This window comes from Bacillus rossius, chromosome 5 (genome assembly GCF_032445375.1).
Source record: "Bacillus rossius redtenbacheri isolate Brsri chromosome 5, Brsri_v3, whole genome shotgun sequence".
NCBI lineage: Eukaryota > Metazoa > Arthropoda > Insecta > Phasmatodea > Bacillidae > Bacillus > Bacillus rossius.
Genome location: NC_086333.1, coordinates 84,125,493 through 84,144,047, shown reverse-complemented (window position 1 = coordinate 84,144,047; position 18,555 = coordinate 84,125,493). Strand labels below are relative to the sequence as shown.

Genomic DNA, 18,555 nt, shown 5'->3' with positions numbered 1-18,555 from the left:
TCTGTGGGTATGTATTTTGTTACAAAAATTGTATTATTTAAATTAAAAAATTATTTTCAAAAAATATTAATTGATTATATTTCTTATGCACCAATTTATTTTCAAACAGAACGATACAAAATTTTAACTAAGCCTATATTATAAAATATGTTAAGAAATTTAATCTTTTCAAATTGGCCCTTTGTCAGTTTATCAAAACTTTGCGGGGAGTACGATCATTTCTCGATTAGCTTTGGTTTCACCATAGTAAACAGAACCAAATTTTGTTGGTAGTGAATTCATGTTCTTAATACTATGGTGTTTGAAGGAAAAATTTAAGTTTGCTGTATATTACGTGAATAAAAGTGCACTGATTTAGAATGACATTGTGAGTTCATCAAAACAGTCCGTTTTAATGTTGTCAGAGGCTCGTTGTGAAAGTTTACATAAAAACTAAAAAGAGAATAAATGTTGTCTAGAAATAGCACTACTGGTCCCAGTGATAAGTGCATTATTTGTGATTTTAGAGACTGAAGAGTGAATCATACCACAACACAATTTCACTCAAGCATATCACATCCTATTTATTTTTAACTAGATTTGCAGCAATAAACTTTTATTCTACCACAGAACTAAAATTCAGTTTTGGCAAATTTTCCATACTCCATTAAAAACCTTGGTTCCCTGGAAACAAAAACCAACCTGGCCCGAGCGACTTCAACACTGCTGCAGTAAGATGCACTCTATGCAGCTCGGAAAACTTCATCGGTCAGTTTGATTTTACCAGACTGAACAAATATACCAATTTAAAGCTGAAGAAATACAAGACAACATTTATTTGAGTGATTGTAACATTGGGCTCTTCCTGTTTATGTAATATGTATTTTTATTTTCATACATGGTAATAAAATATTAATGATACGATTTTAAAACTTGTTACTATTTTTTTTTTACTTTTACCATGTACATAATTTTCTTTCTTTTTTATGTGACTCATTAGTTTACCTGGTTGGAAAAATTTCAATGCTGAGTTTAAATTGGAATGGTAATGCTAATGTCAAAAATCTTCATCAGTCATTGAGATAACAATGAAAAATCTGTTATTCTGTTTTATATATAAAATCATTGTAATTGTCGGTGTTAACATCCATTTAAGTCCATTTAACAGAATACAGAGTTTTTCTAATTCTCTAGTCAGTAGCCATTTATGTTCAATCTCTATCTCAGATATAAATAAGAATCACAGGTAAATATATTGTAATCTCATATTGGCACCCAATTGTTTTGTGAAGCATAAGATTTGTTTTTTCAACTTCTATGTGGGATAATTAATTTATAAGAGTAACTCTTTAATGATAACAACTGGGTTTCCAATTACACATGAATTTGTGATTAAATACAGACTGGTTTTAACACAGTAAATTGAACACATTACAATAACAACATTATCAATATCCCTGTGTATGCCCGGTATTTGAGACATATTTTTGATTCCCCGAGTTTTCCCCATTTCCTATATTTTCCCTGTGCAGGATGAATGTTATTTTCATACAGAAGTGAAGGAGATACGTAGTTTGCTTTGTTTGCTGTCAGTTGAAATGCAAGACCAGGAAACTAGACTGGGACCAAAGCATTTTCAAAGCAAACATACTACGTACGTAGTTAGGTAAATTTTATATTTAAAACCACTGATTTTTTTCACTTCTCTACAGTTTCAATTATCCTAAGTGATATGACCTCATAGTAGCCATTCCTTTTGGATACAAGTTATTTTTTGTTCTTAAAAAATTCCTGTGAAAATAAACACACAATAAATGAGATTCATAGCAAGCACATGCACCCATAATAAATTGATAAAAAAACTATTCAAAAATGCAATACAGATATTATTAAATGACTTGTTACACAAACCTTCATTGCCAGCTTTCACCAAGGAAGGAAGTGCTATGTGGAACACAAAATCTTCCAAAGAGAAGCAGTGGCGAGCTGGAAAACACAAAATTAAAAAAAAAGTCATACTGACTACCTATGTGTGAATAGATTCTCACACGCATAACAAATAGCCCAATTTTAATCACACATTAACGCAGTCGTACTGAAAGTGTTACGATTGCATCACACAACTTAAAACGAAAAAACCAACTCCCCTGCAACTGAGCCCAAAAACGTTAAAAACCGTGATCTGGCTAATCACAGGCCAAATCTACATGCCTACCTGAACAAGCAACCACAAATTATACCTAATACTAATACAGACATAACATGCTGAACAATTTTTACTGCCTAAATGTTTTGTCTCTCTATACCATTCAGTACTTGTTCCGAAAAACATTTCACTAGAGATGGTGACTTACCGTATTGTTCTGAATATAAGCCAATTATGGAAATCTCAAAACCTAATGTAAGCCAATAAACAAACTTCCAAAGAAACTAATTAAATAAAAATTTCTACATGAACCCTAAGAAGTTTTTGCAAACATACTATACAGTACATTTTTTAGTTGCAGTACAGAGGTGGTGCTAGATTTCATACTTTAAATTCCCTTTTTTTTCTGTGACCTCTAATATTTTTAATAATTTTAAAAGAAAAAAGTAAAAGAAAAAATCTCAAGTTACACTTACTCTAACTCAACTTTTATTTGAAATATATTAGAAAAAACTTGTTAATGATAAATAATTAATTGAATACAGCTGAACCCTTTTTTAAAACTATTCGAGGGGATGTCTGAAAATATTGTAATGTAGTAAAGTGTAAAATAAGGGAAATGTATGAAAAGTTATTTTTTGCTCAGAGAACAGTGATATATGTATGGCCTTAACATAAGCCTCCATACTATGATATACATACGTATAGAAATTCTTTATAACATCTGGCATTTGCAGGTTAAGAATATTAATAAAAATACAGTACTTTATTACCATGCTAGGCTGAATTTCTTTTAATGATTTCACAATTTTTTTACAATAGTGTTCAGAGTTGAAAACAGGCACGCTTAACCTCTCAGCGAGTGAAACACGAGTACCTTTGTGGTTGTTCACACACTTTAGAATGTTTAGCTTTTCATAAGTTGAAAATGTTTTCCATCTTTTACAAGCTGCCAGCTCAATAAAATACGCACAGATAAAAATTCAGTTGATTATTCATAGTATAGTCATAGCAAAAGACAAAATTTTACTCTTACTGACATTTCAATTTGTTTGGGCATAGTGCTAGAACGTGTGGTGGTTTGGATATTTGAATTTGGCGCCATCGATCGTGAGTGCGCCACTGTGGCGGCCATCTTGTTCAGCAGTGCCATCTGTAAATAGTTTCGTCAGTCTTTTACCGTTTCTCCGCGTTGCTGGGCGTCATGCAGCTAAACTATTAGTTTCAATTCAGTTTTGTGAACATTTTTTGGTCCTCCGGGCCGGATATCTGTATGTTTGAGCCAGTTTATTCGGTGGATCGCATAAACAACGTAAAAGCCATTCAGATATCGGTCTTCTTTGTTCAAAAATTGACATGTGCAGTACCGTTACGAATCGCGTGCGTGACTTTATCCGGGACTATAGTGTTGTGCTATCAAGAAAATATCAGTGTATACGCAAACACTGTATTATTTGAGCTCATAAATGTACTTTACGTAATTTTGATTGCGTGCAAGCGATTATAGGCAACACGTGTGGTTTTAGGTTAGGCCTAGGTTACCTATCTTGCATTGGTTCGTGTATTGCCGGTGCGTCCGAACGTCTGCAAGACCGTTACTTAAAATGTCAAATCAAGCCAAAACACGTTTGCGCCTCGTTAAGTGCCGCATTACAAGACTTCTGACGCTCGCCGACGAAGTCGAGCGCAACCCGAGTCGCGCGGGACTTTTCAAGGCCACGTGTACCGATTTACACCAATTGAAGACAGACTTTGAAGAAAATCACATGCAACTTGCTATTCAAGCTACAGAGACCGAGTCGTTAGTGGAATCTGAAGCCAGCGAAAGGGAACTTGAGGAATTTGATGAAGCCTACTATAGGATACAGGAAGTATTTAACAAGATCACTGTTAACGAAACAGGCCAGAACAAACAACGCAATCAAATTGCCAAGACATCTTCGAACGTTAAGTTGCCGAAGCTGCAGTTGCCAGAATTCAAGGGTCTCTTGACTGACTGGCCCACATTTTATGACCTTTTCACATCCTTGGTGCATAATAATGAGGGCCTGTCAGATGTGGAGAAACACCAATACCTTCTGACATCACTATCAGGTGAGCCATTTAATCTAATAAAGACACTCCCACTGTCTAAGGAAAATTATATTCTGGCATGGCAAACTTTGGTAGATAGGTATCACAATGTCCGGGCAATTGCAAACATGCATTGGGACAAGATTGTGCAACTTCCTCGTCTGTCAATTGTTGCGCCTGACAAACTGAGAAATATGGTAGATGTTCTAAAGGAGAATCTGGGTGCCTTGAAAGTTCTGAAGTTGCCTGTTACTGAATGGAGCTTTGTGTTGCTGAATCTAATGTTACCAAAGCTTGATCCAGATACAAGAAATCAGTTTGAAATAGCACACAAAAATGTTCAAATGCCCACATTTAATCAATTGTTAGAGTTCGTGGAGCTGCAGTCTAAGGCCCTGATGATGTCAAATCACACTCCAGCTGTAGTGCCTGACGCACGCCCTTTTCCAAAGAGGTCACTGCCTAAAAACCCAAATTTTAAATCCTCATTTCTAGTGACAGCAGAAGCAGAGCCCTGTAGTGCCTGTGGAGACATGCATGGACTTCACAAGTGCCCTGTTTTTACGGGTCAGTCAAGTGATGACAGGATAGAGTTTGTACGTAGGAAGATGCTGTGTTTTAACTGCTTACAAGGTCACAGAGTGAAGGATTGTAGGTCAAGAAGAAACTGTTATCACTGCGGCAGGAGACACCATTCTCTCCTTCACACTGCGGTTCCCAATCAAGAAGTGAAACTACCTGCAGGTGAATCCATCCAAGAGATTACTATGCCACAAGCAAGTCACAAGGAGGATGCTGCGACAGTGGTATCGCTAACTTCTTCAACTGCAGTTTCAACCACTGTCGTTCTAGGTACTGCTATGGTACGAGTTCAGGATGCAAGTGGAATGCTGCAAAATGTTAGAGTACTACTCGATTCAGGATCGCAGAGCTCATTTATTACCGAAGAATGTGTTCATAGGTTGGGGCTAAAGTGTCGAAGGGCTAAGGTTCCTGTTGTGGGTCTGGCTCACTCTGTTGTTGTTGCTAACAGTGGTGCAGTTACTTGTTTTCTAACATCATGTAAGGGCGTAGGAACTGACGTTGTTACTGATGCTTTAGTGTTGAAGAACATAGCTGCCAATTTACCCACCATTCCCCTTCCCCACCATGTGAGAGACATGTATCGACATCTGGAACTAGCGGACCCATCTTTTGATACTCCAGGAGCAATTGATATCCTTCTTGGTGCTGATGTATATCCAGACGTGTTTGATGGTGGGCGGTACCAGCCTTCGAAGGGAGTTCCTGTAGCGTTGCACAGTATATTTGGTTGGGTTATTATGGGTAAGGTGACTCAGGTTGCAGATACTTCCAGTAGTGGTGTTGTCTCAATGTATGCGTCATCGGATACAGCCCTAACAGATACCATCCGCAAGTTCTGGGAGACCGAGGAGTTACCATCTGTCCAGCATTCCAGCCTAGAAGACACAAAATGTGAGAATCATTTTGTTGAGACTCACTCACGAAACCTCGAAGGAAGATATGTACTGAGACTACCATTTAAGGAGAGAGACCCAGATTTAGGAGATACACGTAGTCATGCAGTTAAGAGGTTACGTCAGTTGGAATCCAGACTACATCACCAACCGGAAGCCTATATCGAATATTGCAAGTTCCTCCGTGAATATGAGCAACTGGGGCACATGCATTGTCTAGATAATGCAACTGGTCAGGAACGTCGTTACTACATCCCTCATCACTATGTGTGCAAGGAATCCAGCTCAACAACAAAGTTACGAGTGGTGTTTGATGCCTCAACTCGCTCCACTTCAGGGAAGTCACTCAATGATGTTTTGATGACTGGACCCAAGCTTCAAAATGACATTGTGGACATAATCACTCACTTCCGTCTTCACCGTGTGGTATTAACTACAGACATCTGCAAAATGTATCGTCAGGTTCTCGTGCATCCAGACGATGCACCATACCAGGTAATTCTGTGGAGGGAGAACCCTGACCAACCAATACGTGAATTCCAACTTGACACTGTCACTTACGGAGTCTCAGCTGCTCCATTTATGGCGATGAGAGCCTTACAGCAACTTGCAATGGAAGAGGGTCCTCTGTATCCGATGGCAGCAAGGGTTGTGATGGATGACGTGTTTGTAGATGACATTGTGACTGGTGCAGCATCAGTCACAGAAGCTCTCGCGTTACAGCAAGAATTAATAAATCTCCTGAAACAAGGTGGTTTTGAACTAAGAAAATGGTCCAGTAATAGTAAGGCAGTTTTGGATGCAGTTCCAGAAGATCACCGGGAGAGTCCACTTAGTTTTCATGGTAGCAATGAAGTTATTAAGGTACTTGGTCTTCAATGGGATTGGAAGGCAGACGTTTTCTCATATCATGTTCAGCATGCCAGTGCAACAGTCACCAAGAGAACCATCCTTTCAGAAATTGCTAGGTTATATGATCCGCTAGGGTGGATTACTCCAGTCATCATTCGAGCCAAAATCTTTCTCCAAAGGCTTTGGTTACTGGGAGTTTCTTGGGACGACACCCCACCACTAGACTTAGTTGCTGATTGGCAGGTTTTCATTGGCCAGTTGGATGTCCTAAGCAAGCTGTCCGTACCTCGTCTTGTTTCTGCACCACAGTCAGAATACCAGCTCCATGGTTTTAGTGATGCATCCAATGAAGGTTACGCAGCTGTTGTGTATTTGCGGACTTCTAGCCACGGTGAAACAAAATCACATTTGCTTCTCGCCAAGTCACGTGTTGCACCACTGAAGACCGTCACACTTCCGCGACTTGAATTGCAGGCTGCACTCTTGCTTATCAAATTGATTGAATCACTGATCACAACACTGTCCGAGCGAATCCATATAAGTTGCATTTATGCATGGTGTGACTCGACCGTAGTGCTTGCTTGGATTAAGATTCCGCCACATCGGCTGAAAACATTTGTGGCGAACAGAGTTTCTCGTATTCAGGAGAGCAAGGTTCCGGTTCACTGGAGACATGTTTCCTCTGCTGAAAATGCTGCAGACTGTGCATCAAGAGGACTCTCACCCAAGGAGCTTCTAACACACCCACTTTGGTGGACTGGGCCAAGTTGGTTGACAGCAGAGGTGGATTTATGGCCCAGTCAAGGATATACCAGTTCAGAGGAAGGTAAAGAGGAGTTGAAGGCAATCACGCTAGTCTCATTGGTTGGTCAGTGTATACCGAACATTCTTAACATCCTTTGTAGGTTTTCGTCCTGGTCACGACTGCAAAGAGTACTTGCGTACGTGTTGAGATTTGCATTAAATTTAAAGGTTTCAAGGGAGTTGCGACACACAGGTCCTCTCACTGTAGCAGAAATTGACGCTGCCAAGAAGGTGTGTTTGAAGCAGCTTCAGCAAGAGAATTTCAAATTAGAGTTTGATTGTTTGGCTGCAGCTCGCGAATGTTCTTCTGGAATTAAAAGACTACAGCCATTCATTGACGCTGATGGGATCATCCGTGTAGGTGGACGCCTGCAGAATTCACATGTAGCCTATGAAATGAAACATCAAGTCCTGCTTCCCAAAAGGAGTTTTGTGACAGAAATGATTATTGACTACTATCATGTCTTACACCTTCATGCTGGCCCCAGTGCCACACATGCTGCAATTCGGTGTGAGTACTGGATAGTGGCAGGTAGAGGAGCTGTCAAGACTAGGATACACGCTTGTGTAAAATGTTACAGATTCAGAGCCACCAATGTGCAGCCATCCATGGGAAATCTTCCACCAAGTCGAGTGCAACAAACAAGACCATTTCTGAATGTGGGTGTTGACTATGGGGGCCCTTTCCAAGTCAGGCTTTCGAATGGTCGAAACAGTCGTTCATCCAAGGCCTACCTGTGCTTATTCATATGCTTAGCAACTAAGGCAGTACACTTGGAAGTTGTTTCATCATTGAGTACCACTGCCTACTTAAATGCCTTTTTCAGATTCGTGGCTAGGCGTGGACTCTGTAAGGCTGTTTTTTCAGATTGTGGAACCAACTTCATAGGGGCACGTCGCTACTTCAATGACCTTCAAAGGTACCTGAGGAACACCTCTAACTGGCATTGTGTGGCAGACACTCTGGCTACTCGTGGGATTAAGTGGAACCTCAATCCTCCATCTGCGCCACATTTTGGAGGCCTGTGGGAGGCAAGCATCAAGTCTGCGAAGTACCATCTCAAGAGAGTCGTTGGCCAGCAGATACTCACGTTTGAAGAGCTGTCGACTTTGTTCACTCAAATTGAAGCTGTCCTCAATTCACGTCCACTCTGTGCCATTTCATCAGATCCAAATGACGTGGAGGCCCTTACGCCAGCACATTTCCTTGTTGGCACTTCTCTGACATCTCCTCCAGCTGCAGACCTCACGGAAATTCAGACCAACAGATTAGACAGATGGCAGCTGGTACAAAGTGCATCACAGCACTTCTGGCAGCGGTGGCACAAGGAATATTTGCACACACTACAACCACGTGGCAAGTGGACCAAAAGCGAAGGTGACCTGCAGGTTGGTGACCTTGTCCTCATCAAAGAAGACCACCTTCCACCCCTGCAGTGGCAACTCGGCCGCGTCGCAACCCTACATCCTGGTCAGGATGGTGTGTCAAGAGTAGCTACTATCAAACAGCAGCATCGAGTGGTGAAGCGGCCAGTGATAAAATTGTGTCGGTTGCCAGTCAACTAAGAACCAGTGTAGTGAAACATAAAAAATGTTATTTTTGGTGGGCGGTATGTTTGGGCATAGTGCTAGAACGTGTGGTGGTTTGGATATTTGAATTTGGCGCCATCGATCGTGAGTGCGCCACTGTGGCGGCCATCTTGTTCAGCAGTGCCATCTGTAAATAGTTTCGTCAGTCTTTTACCGTTTCTCCGCGTTGCTGGGCGTCATGCAGCTAAACTATTAGTTTCAATTCAGTTTTGTGAACACAATTTGTTAACGACCACATTATTTTTAACGGACAATGACAAAGAAGAATACCATACTTATAATCTACCTAATACGGTATGTATAAGTTACTGATGGACAGTGGAATTTCTCTAACTGTAGTGTTAGTGTCGCGTGCTAACATTTTCTCAAAGTCTGTCATTATTTAGCCAGTGTTGGCAGCCCGTAAATACCATTTTTAATGGAAGAGCACATGGAAAAATCCAGGCACTACAGCGCTAGTATTCCCAAAAACATTTTGGATTTGGTATTTCACACGAAAGTGTTATCTTCATTCAGAAATAATAAATTTATTTAAGTATCCAAACAAACAGCGTAAATTACAGGAAGCAGTTTGCACATGCGTTGTAATCAATAAGACCAAAATAAAATAGAGCAAATAACAGGAAAACATAAGCGGTAATGTAAAATCTGGGTTCCAAAATATTAAAATAAGTAGGGGTGTGCGGGAATAGGTTTTTGTACTGCGGGAAATTTTCGGGAAAAATAAATTATTCCCGTGGGAAATGGGACGGGATCGGGAAAAATTAAAAAAAAAAAAAAAAAAAAAAAAAAGCATATTTTTAATTCTAATATGAGAAGATGGCCATTTAAACGTTTAAGTTAGTTGTTTTTAGCTGAAATTTCTTTTGTCTGCTTCACTTGCCCTTTTTTCAGTGGCGACTTCATATTTTTTAGCATCCTCAAATTCTTTTTTTATAGAGGGATGTTATTGAGATGTCTTAGTAATCCAGATGTGCTACCATGCTCGCATCTCAAAAATTTTCCACTCGAGACAAACTTTGCCAGGGATTTACTGTCTGTCAGACGTTCAAAATACTTCCAAACACCTTTAGGTTAACAAGTAACAGGCTGATCGGTTTCGACCTCCATTATTTGTAGGCTGCTAGTTTGTTTTAATATACAACGGCATCGAAAATAGGAACAGATACTTTGCACAAGCCTTAATAACGTAACGTCAGCCGACAAAGCCCGCCAAACTAAACAACTATTTTTTCCTCCCAAAGCAAAATCATAGATGTTTAGATACTCGTGAGCAGTGGTGTAAAACTACGTGATTTCATATTTTTCAAAGTACCAATACAGTTCTCTACATCGCCACTGCCATCAAGTAATGAGAACGGTTACGCTTCGTTATGTAACACACGTCCAGTATTTCTTATATCTTTGGCGAAAAGGTTGGATTGCGCATGTGTTTTGTTTGTGTCTAAGGACACACAGTGGTTTTAGGTTAAGTATTCGATGGTGACGGCAAAAACGTTATATAACTGACTATTCACGTATCTTGCAAATTTGTAACCTTGAAGAAATATATTTATGAACGCATACAATATTTAAGGTACTCTAAGTAAATTATTTATATTCCAATTAGATATGTGTAAACGATTATCATAATTCACTGCACACCACAGATGTCGCTACGATCTGCATATGTTTAAAAGATGTTTTTCGTTTACATAATACGGAAATCCTTCAAAAATGTACGAAACCATAACAAATATTGTTGTAAAACAGTTTGAATTGATAGAAAACATTTTCACATGATTAGTAAACATTTGTAAATTTTTAAACAATTTCCTGAAAAATTCGGGAGTAATAAAATTCCCGCCCGGCATTTCGGGAAGCCTATTTTCCCGACTTTTTTCCCTGAAGCGTCGGGATCCCGCACACCCCTAAAAATAAGGTATTCCTTTTATACCATGAGTTAAAAATCTATAGCTAAATTGAAGGTGTTTAACAAATACAAGATATAATGGACTGTAAAACACTTGTGAAACTGAATGATTACCAAACAATGCAAGTGTGAGCAAGCATGTTGCTTCTTGCCCGGAAGCTGCAGGGCGACTCACCTCCGCAGGCAGCCAACTTAGTGGGGCTTACACTAACTAGACCCCTGTGAGTACTCAAAATTACAGTTTTAAGTTAAGATTTTTGTAATACTTGAACATGTTTTTCTTTTAAAAACTCGTGATTCAAGCACTTTTTTCCCCCTTGTTCTGTACCTTACATTACAAATTTATGACTCAATTTCATTAGTTCAGAATGATAGTCTTACAACACTAGCATCCTTAACTTTAAACCTAACATAATCTAACGTACACACTCAAATAATTACATTCTAAGCTAACAATAGTACCTAATATGAGTATATTTGGGGTGCAACAACACTGCACTCACCGATGAGGATGGACGTGAAGACGGCCAGCGAGTTGTGGATGGACAGGTCGCGCACATCCACCTGCGGGAACACGTCTATGAAGTGCGACGAATGGTTGGAGGAGCAGCACAGCGCCATCAGCACACCTTCGGGCACGGAACAAACACCACGGACCAGCTCAGCAGGCACTTCAACAACAGAACCCCAACCACGCACGCCTGGGACAGCATGTGCACTTTTACTGTTTCTAAATGCATCTTCTGAATCCATGGCATTTTCTATAAAGTGAAAAAAAAATAATTCACCTGCTGAGTTTAAATTTTAACCTGCCAATATTCTCTCATCAAAACCAGAGAAAGTGCCATACCAGAACTTGCTATGAAGGTACTCGCAATATCAGAGTGTCATGATAACAAGTTCCCGTAGTATGAAGTTCCACGAAAACAAACAAAAAACAATCATTCAAGGTTTCAAATACAGTTGGATTATGTAGCTTTTAATAAGTTAACTGTAAATATTTAAAAATGCAGCATACTAACCAAGTTAAAAAAAAAAATAGAAAGTGTATCGGCACCAAGAGGAAAAACCCACATTGTTTGCTGGAAGGGGTACTCAAATATTACATGTGGTTATTTAGCTATGAAGGATGTAGTGTTATGGCTTCTAGATAATAAGTATATTAGTAGAATGTCAAAAAAAGATGTCTTAGTTTCAATTATATAATATAACAGTTTAATTTAGACTATTTACAACAAACTATACATTAAATTAAAGGTCAAATAACCTTGTTTAACTTACAAATGTTCAATATGTGCACCTTTAGTTATATGACACACATCCAACCTAAATTCCAATTCTTCCCAAACTTTGGTTAACAAGTTCAGAGTAACGGAAGCAATAGCTTCTTCAAATCTATGTCTCAATTCTGGCAAATCATTTGTGGCGGCGGAACATATCCATGATCTTTTCTAAAGCCCCAAAAGGAAAAATCACATGGTGTTATGCCAAGTGAACATGTGGGCCAACGAAAAAGAACTACACCATCTCGACCATTAGGGCAAAACCAAGGGTCAGAGACTTTGACGTTCAACCACTCTCGTACAAAGAGATTCGAATGGGGAGGGGCTCCAACCTGTTGCCGAATAATGTTTACAGGTTCACCCTTTACTAATCACCATTTTGTGTATTATATTAAGTAGCTTCATCAATAACAAGTATTTTACATGTTATTAACGTAGCTGTGCCGAAGCACACTCACCGAGCCACTCGGCGGACAGCGCGTTGCAGCACGCCGTCACCTCCGCGCACAGCACGGCCAGGTCGTTGAGGCGGTCGTTGTCAGACTCGTTGCACACGGCCACGATGGCGTTGCACACGAAGCTGTAGCGGTTGTTGGGCGACTCTGCCAGCTGCCGCGCCCACTGGGGCTCTATCTTGCCTGCGGGCAGACGTCCCGGTGTGAGCGCACTCTACCGCCCACACTTTCAAAGCTATAGTTTGTACTCACTGAAGGTAAATTTAAGTACCGGAAAACTAAACATTTTACCTATGATGGCTAATATGAAAATAAAATTATGTATATTCAATTTAGTCGCACTGTCCGTCACCGAGATGAACAGACAGATCTTTGGATCTAGCCCCTTTGTTAGTCCAGTTCAATAGGCGCAGATCTACAAAGTAACTACAATTATTCCCTGCAGTTGGTACACCGAATCTCTGGAAAACAACCTCTAGAGATGACGATATCCAAGTACACATGTACTTTAGTTAACTTCACTCTTTTAAGGGCTGAATCCACGAATGAGAATATCTTCTCTTTAACGTTTTCCATTAATTAGTCAAGTACAGTAGTAACAGGGGCAGCGGGAGACGCACCTCGCCGGGGGCTGCTGAACACCTCCGCCATGAACTGGGCGTTGCAGACGTGGTTGGAGGAGGACGGCTGCAGGGCAGAGTACAGCGCCTGCCGGATCTTGGGGTAGGCGTTGCCGAACGGCTCGGTGCAGTGCGGCTTGGACTTGAGCAGCGAGCAGGTGGAGTAGAGGTCATAGAGGTGCGCCAGCACGCAGCGCTCCGCGGAGGAGCAGTCCCCCGGGTTGGTCACGTGCTTCACCACCCGGCACAGCCCCTCGAACACCGCCGTCGTCTGCTCCGGCGACACTGCGCGCACCGCACACTCCACACCTCTTCCTTTCGTGGCACAGCGTCACACCTTACATCATGCTCGTATTCCGTGGCACTTGAGACATGCTGACTGCTTACTGATAAGAATGTAGATTGAACAAGTTCTTCGATACCTCACGCTCTTTAACTGCCAATCAGAACAGACTGTTTGAAACTGAAACCACCACATTTTCTGGTTTTTCCAAATACTGCCAGGATTTTGGAACGGAGCTCTGGGACATAAACACACACACAACATCAGCAGTATCAGGTGATGCTGTTCTAATCTCTAATTCATTGTTTTTTTCTATTCTAAAATGGAAGTACAGTAGGACCTCTTTATCCGTGACCCGATTAACCTGGCATTTAGTTAACCGGTTTCTCAAATAAAATTAATATTTTTTTTTTTTGGGGGGGGGGGGGGGGGGAGGGGGTGGGAGCGAACCAAGCCCACGAAGTGTAATTCAGTAGGGAAGAGACAAGAAAGGAGTAAAATTAAAAACTACATATTAAAAGTAAAAACGAACGGACAAAGAAACGGACTAGAATTGCCAGTGAGAAGAAATACTAGTCCGAGTTAAGCTCAACTGAAAGTACGGAACACCTGCCCTTCCTAAAATTACATTTGAATTTAATTATCCGTGATTTTCGCTTATCTGTGCTGACTTTCCCCCCTATTAGTCCAGTTAATGCAGGTTCTACTGTATTTTTATGTTCTTATTAAAATTTAATGTTTTCTCTTGATACATTAACTGGATTATTTTATTTGTTTTTATTTATTTTACGCTCTATGGTCACACAGAAATTTATGGCGGTGGGTCCTATATATGTAAGTGTTCTAGAAAAGAATTTCCCATTTCTTACTGAAAAATTTTCTACAAATATAATTACTTTATAACTTTCACAAAAACACAGAAATTGTTTCTCTGAATTTTTTCATACAAACAGAAACAAATAATAAAATAATTTTGTCTTTCTTTACCACCACATGGCTTACTTAATACTTAACATTTGAGAGTTTGCTAAGATCCATGATGCTCTCTACCAAATAATAGGAACCAAAAAAAATTTTTTAACAGTACCTACAAATCTGCAGATTATTATAAATTATTGAATAACATATCCATCAATCTTAAATTGTATACAGCCAAGTTGGTAATGAAAAAAAAAAATAACTGTCCAGGAATGTTTTTTCGCATAAGTCATGATCATGATGGAAGTTAAACAGCGTCCGAGGGGAGGCCACTCACGCAGCAGGCAGCAGTGGTAGCGACGCAGCACCCCCACCACGTACAGGCTCAGCGACGTGGTGTAGCTGCGAGCCAGCACCGAGGACTTGGCCAGCAGCTGTGCCTCCACCTCCGGCAGCTCCTTCAGGATCTGCGGCAACCCCCGGTCACGACAACCCCCGGTCACGCCTCGACTGCGGTGAGCCCTCTGGGTTAGCAACACTCGCGATTCATTCCCCGGGTTGGCAGGAAGAACCTCCCTTGGTCAATACAACACCACAACTTTGCTAATGTTGAACAGGAACAACTGACCAACAACACCATCAGGTCCTGAAGTAATGGGCGCTAACTCTAACATGAACATATAAACATCCTCAGTTCGACAAAGTTAAATACAACGCAAAGGCACATTTTGTACGCATGTGCATGTTACATCCATCAATCCATCCCTCCCTCCCTCTCTCCCTCAATACCTCTCTCTACCTTCCCCTCCTCCTTCCTCCCCCTCCCCCTCCCCAGAAAACAATACAATACCCAAGTACAAGATTTTATTTTTTAAAACAGGATATTTTGGTGTTATTGTTTTTATTTTTATACACTGTCTTTATTGATAAAACCAGTGTATTATTCAACAATTATGAAACTACAATATTTCTTAATACTTAATTAAACTAAATAGTTTAATTTTGACTAACACATGATGCACTTATACAATGATTTGTAATAAGCATGTCTCGGAAAGCAGATAAATAATAAATAAAGTTTTTGAAAAATGTGCCGATGTCATTAATGTAAAATGAGTAACTAAGAATAGATCAAATAAAATTATATTACTTTTTTCCTAATCCATTTAGTTTATACATTTTGGTACAAAAGGCATAATAAATAATTACATTCAATGAATTTACAATTATAAAAAAAAATTATTGGTTAGAGTTAAGTTTTGACAAATTGGTAATTGATTTCATTTTTAGTTACATTTTGGTGGTAAATGGTGTATTAACTTGCATTTCGGTGTTGTGGGTTATACTTACAGACATGCCTTGCGGTGTTATTTTGGGTTTATCACAATTCACCATATAATCTTGTACCTAATCATTAGTAATAAGCATGTCAAGATAAATGTGCAAACGTCATTAATGTAAAAATGTGTTACAAGAGATGCAAGCTCAAATAACATAACAATTTTTTCGAATCCATTTAGTTCAAACAAATTACAAAAAAACTCATGCATTAAATATACACTCAATGCATTTACCAATAAAGATAAAATTTTTGTCATTTGAGTTTTAAGTTTTGTCAAATTGCTGATTGATTTTCACATTCTAGTTGCATTTCATTGCTAAATGATGGTTAAACTTTCATTTTGGTGTTATATGTTGTATTAACATCTTTGCGGTGTTATTTCAGGTTTATCGCAGCTAACCACATAATCTTGTCCCAAACCATAGCTTACATGGAAGTGTTAAGAAGACTAATACATAATAAAATACACTGAATAAAGTTTTTTTTTAATTGTGTCTGTCTGAGGTGCTGGGACAAAGAACCACAATCAGTACCTGGATGCAGAAGTCTATCAGGCCATATATGCTCAGGGCCAGCTCCATCAGGTCAAACAGGAACGCTACATGCTCCTGAACCGGCAGGTAGTTCGAGCTGCCTGCAACAACCAATCGGAGCAGCTGCAGTGTCTTGCATACAGAAATGTGCAAAAAAAAGATACAACATTAATTCACCCAGTGATAATGTTATGACATATCCAGTGAGTTACTATGTATTGAATCCCAATTCCCAAGAATGGCTTTTTGTTTTGAGGAACCACTGAATTTGAAACAAGTTGAATAAAGGAGTCAGGTTAAATTTAATTACGTAAGCATGGAATACGCAAGCTTCAATAAATTTCATAGTATGATTTGTTTTCTTAATTGTTTTTCTATCGACTTTACACTCAATCGCACATTATCATTCTTTAGTGGGTGGTATGACGGGCATAAGTCTTAAGCCAACCATGTTGACTTGTGCCCTTTCATACTGCCCCCCAAAGAATTATCTACTGTAGTTCACCAATGTGTCCGTGTTATGTGAACTGTCCGTTCCATTCATCCATTTTAGTGATTGATATTATGGCTTTTGGCATACAGCATTTGTGGCAGGCGATATTTTAAGCTGATGTGCACCCAATCCGATAAAATTTCATTACAATACCTTTTAGTCTCAGCGTATGAAAACTTAAGTTCACTTGCAGCTGGTAGCTTTATAGATATTGTTTTAGAATGTGCAACAAACTCGCTCAGTTAAATGCCACAGACTGAATGTTTTTTTTTTCCTGCTGGTATCCAACCACAGGGTGGCCACTCTATTGGCAAAACCATTTTTCCAAATTTTCCCCCGAAATTTTAAGGTTTTCTAAGAAACTTCATAAAATGTTACTAAGTTAATAAAAATATATGTAACTTAGCTAACGATATTGGTGGCATCAGAGCTAAAACCAAATCAACAATTTCATATTAAATACCTACCATTTAATATTATTTAAATAGAAAGTATTCCTGTAAGTACATAACTTCTAGACAAAAGTGTATTTCCTGAACATAATTTAGTAGCGCATTGTATGTTGTTTAAACTATGAACCTAGCAATCAACAGCAAAATTTTATGAAAAGACAGTATATACCATAAAAGCACCCCTAAAATTACTTCAGAAGCTGCTAGGGATAAAAATATTTTACACATTCAAATGATAATCACTAACACAAACAATTCAAATTCTAACTAATATTCTTGTTAGTTGAGCGCTATAAAAATATGATCATTGCTTTAAATTCTTCAAAGCTTCATAAAGACCCTTTCAATCAAGTAATCTGCACTTTATGAATTTTGAGTTGTTAACTTATCTCCCTACTTGATCTTTTTTTATATTCACTACAAATCACTTTAATAACTCCTGGCTGTAGAAAAAATATATCTAAAAATTTATTGTAATGTAAAATCTTAATAAACAGATATATTTTCTTTTTCTTTTGGTAGCCCTTAAAAAAAAAAAACATTTACATATTAAGACATGAATAAAAAAAAAAAAAAAGGCACCAACCGTTACTCTAGTTTCTTCCACATTTACATTATATTCTGGTTTTATTCTCCAATAGAGCCTTCAGTCTTTCACGTGATAGACAATTTTCAGTCGTGGCTCCTGTTAATATTACCGGAGGCAAAAAAATTCAGATGTAAAAGTAAAAAAAAGAGATTAAAGAAAAGAAATAGAGTAGTGACTTCCTCCCCTTACGACTAATGGCCGGCAACTCAAACTCACTGTATAATCTTAACACATGTTGCAATCCTCACATTCATTGCGGAGGATCGCAAGTAAACAGCACTCAAAAAATGGTATATGTGACTCAGTTCGTAGGCATGGCTGGTAGTTTTACAACTAAGCTGTGAACAGCACGAGTGATAGAGTTCGTAGGCACTATGAGCAGTTTTCAGGTTTATAAATTGCTAGACAAAAAAATAATTTTAGATGACTTTCAGAAATTCACTGGTTTCACAAGGTTTTCCCGGCACCAAAATAAAATCCCCGGGTAATTCAAGGTTCCCCGGCCACCCTGTACTGTCACACTGGACAGACCTGAAGGTGCGTACGTCTGCACATGAGGTCGGCGACCGAGAGAAAGAGAGCACGCTCCGACTCACCGCTCGCGAAGGAGTTGAGCATCTCCACGACTGTCATGGCGCACTGCCACGTCACCACGTGCTGGTCGAAGTACGACAGGGCCTGTGTCTTCGCCGTCGTCGCCTCGAAGTTGAACTCCCCTCGCGAGTGCTTCTTCACCTTCCCGCCTGCGACACC

The 18,555-nt window shown here is 39.4% G+C and overlaps 1 protein-coding gene across 1 annotated transcript in view; it reads right to left on the bottom strand.

Annotated features, from left to right (window-relative positions):
• The window catches only part of LOC134532168 (mediator of RNA polymerase II transcription subunit 12), a 99,781-nt gene that overhangs the window by 44,661 nt on the left and 36,565 nt on the right, over window positions 1-18,555 (bottom strand). The window contains exons 16-22 of the mRNA XM_063368546.1: window positions 18,399-18,545; window positions 16,269-16,369; window positions 14,731-14,860; window positions 13,193-13,477; window positions 12,576-12,755; window positions 11,338-11,463; window positions 1,891-1,965 (exon numbers count right to left, since the gene is read on the bottom strand). Of these exons, the coding sequence (XP_063224616.1) occupies window positions 1,891-1,965; window positions 11,338-11,463; window positions 12,576-12,755; window positions 13,193-13,477; window positions 14,731-14,860; window positions 16,269-16,369; window positions 18,399-18,545 (1,044 nt within the window). The remainder of the gene's footprint in view (window positions 1-1,890; window positions 1,966-11,337; window positions 11,464-12,575; window positions 12,756-13,192; window positions 13,478-14,730; window positions 14,861-16,268; window positions 16,370-18,398; window positions 18,546-18,555) is intronic.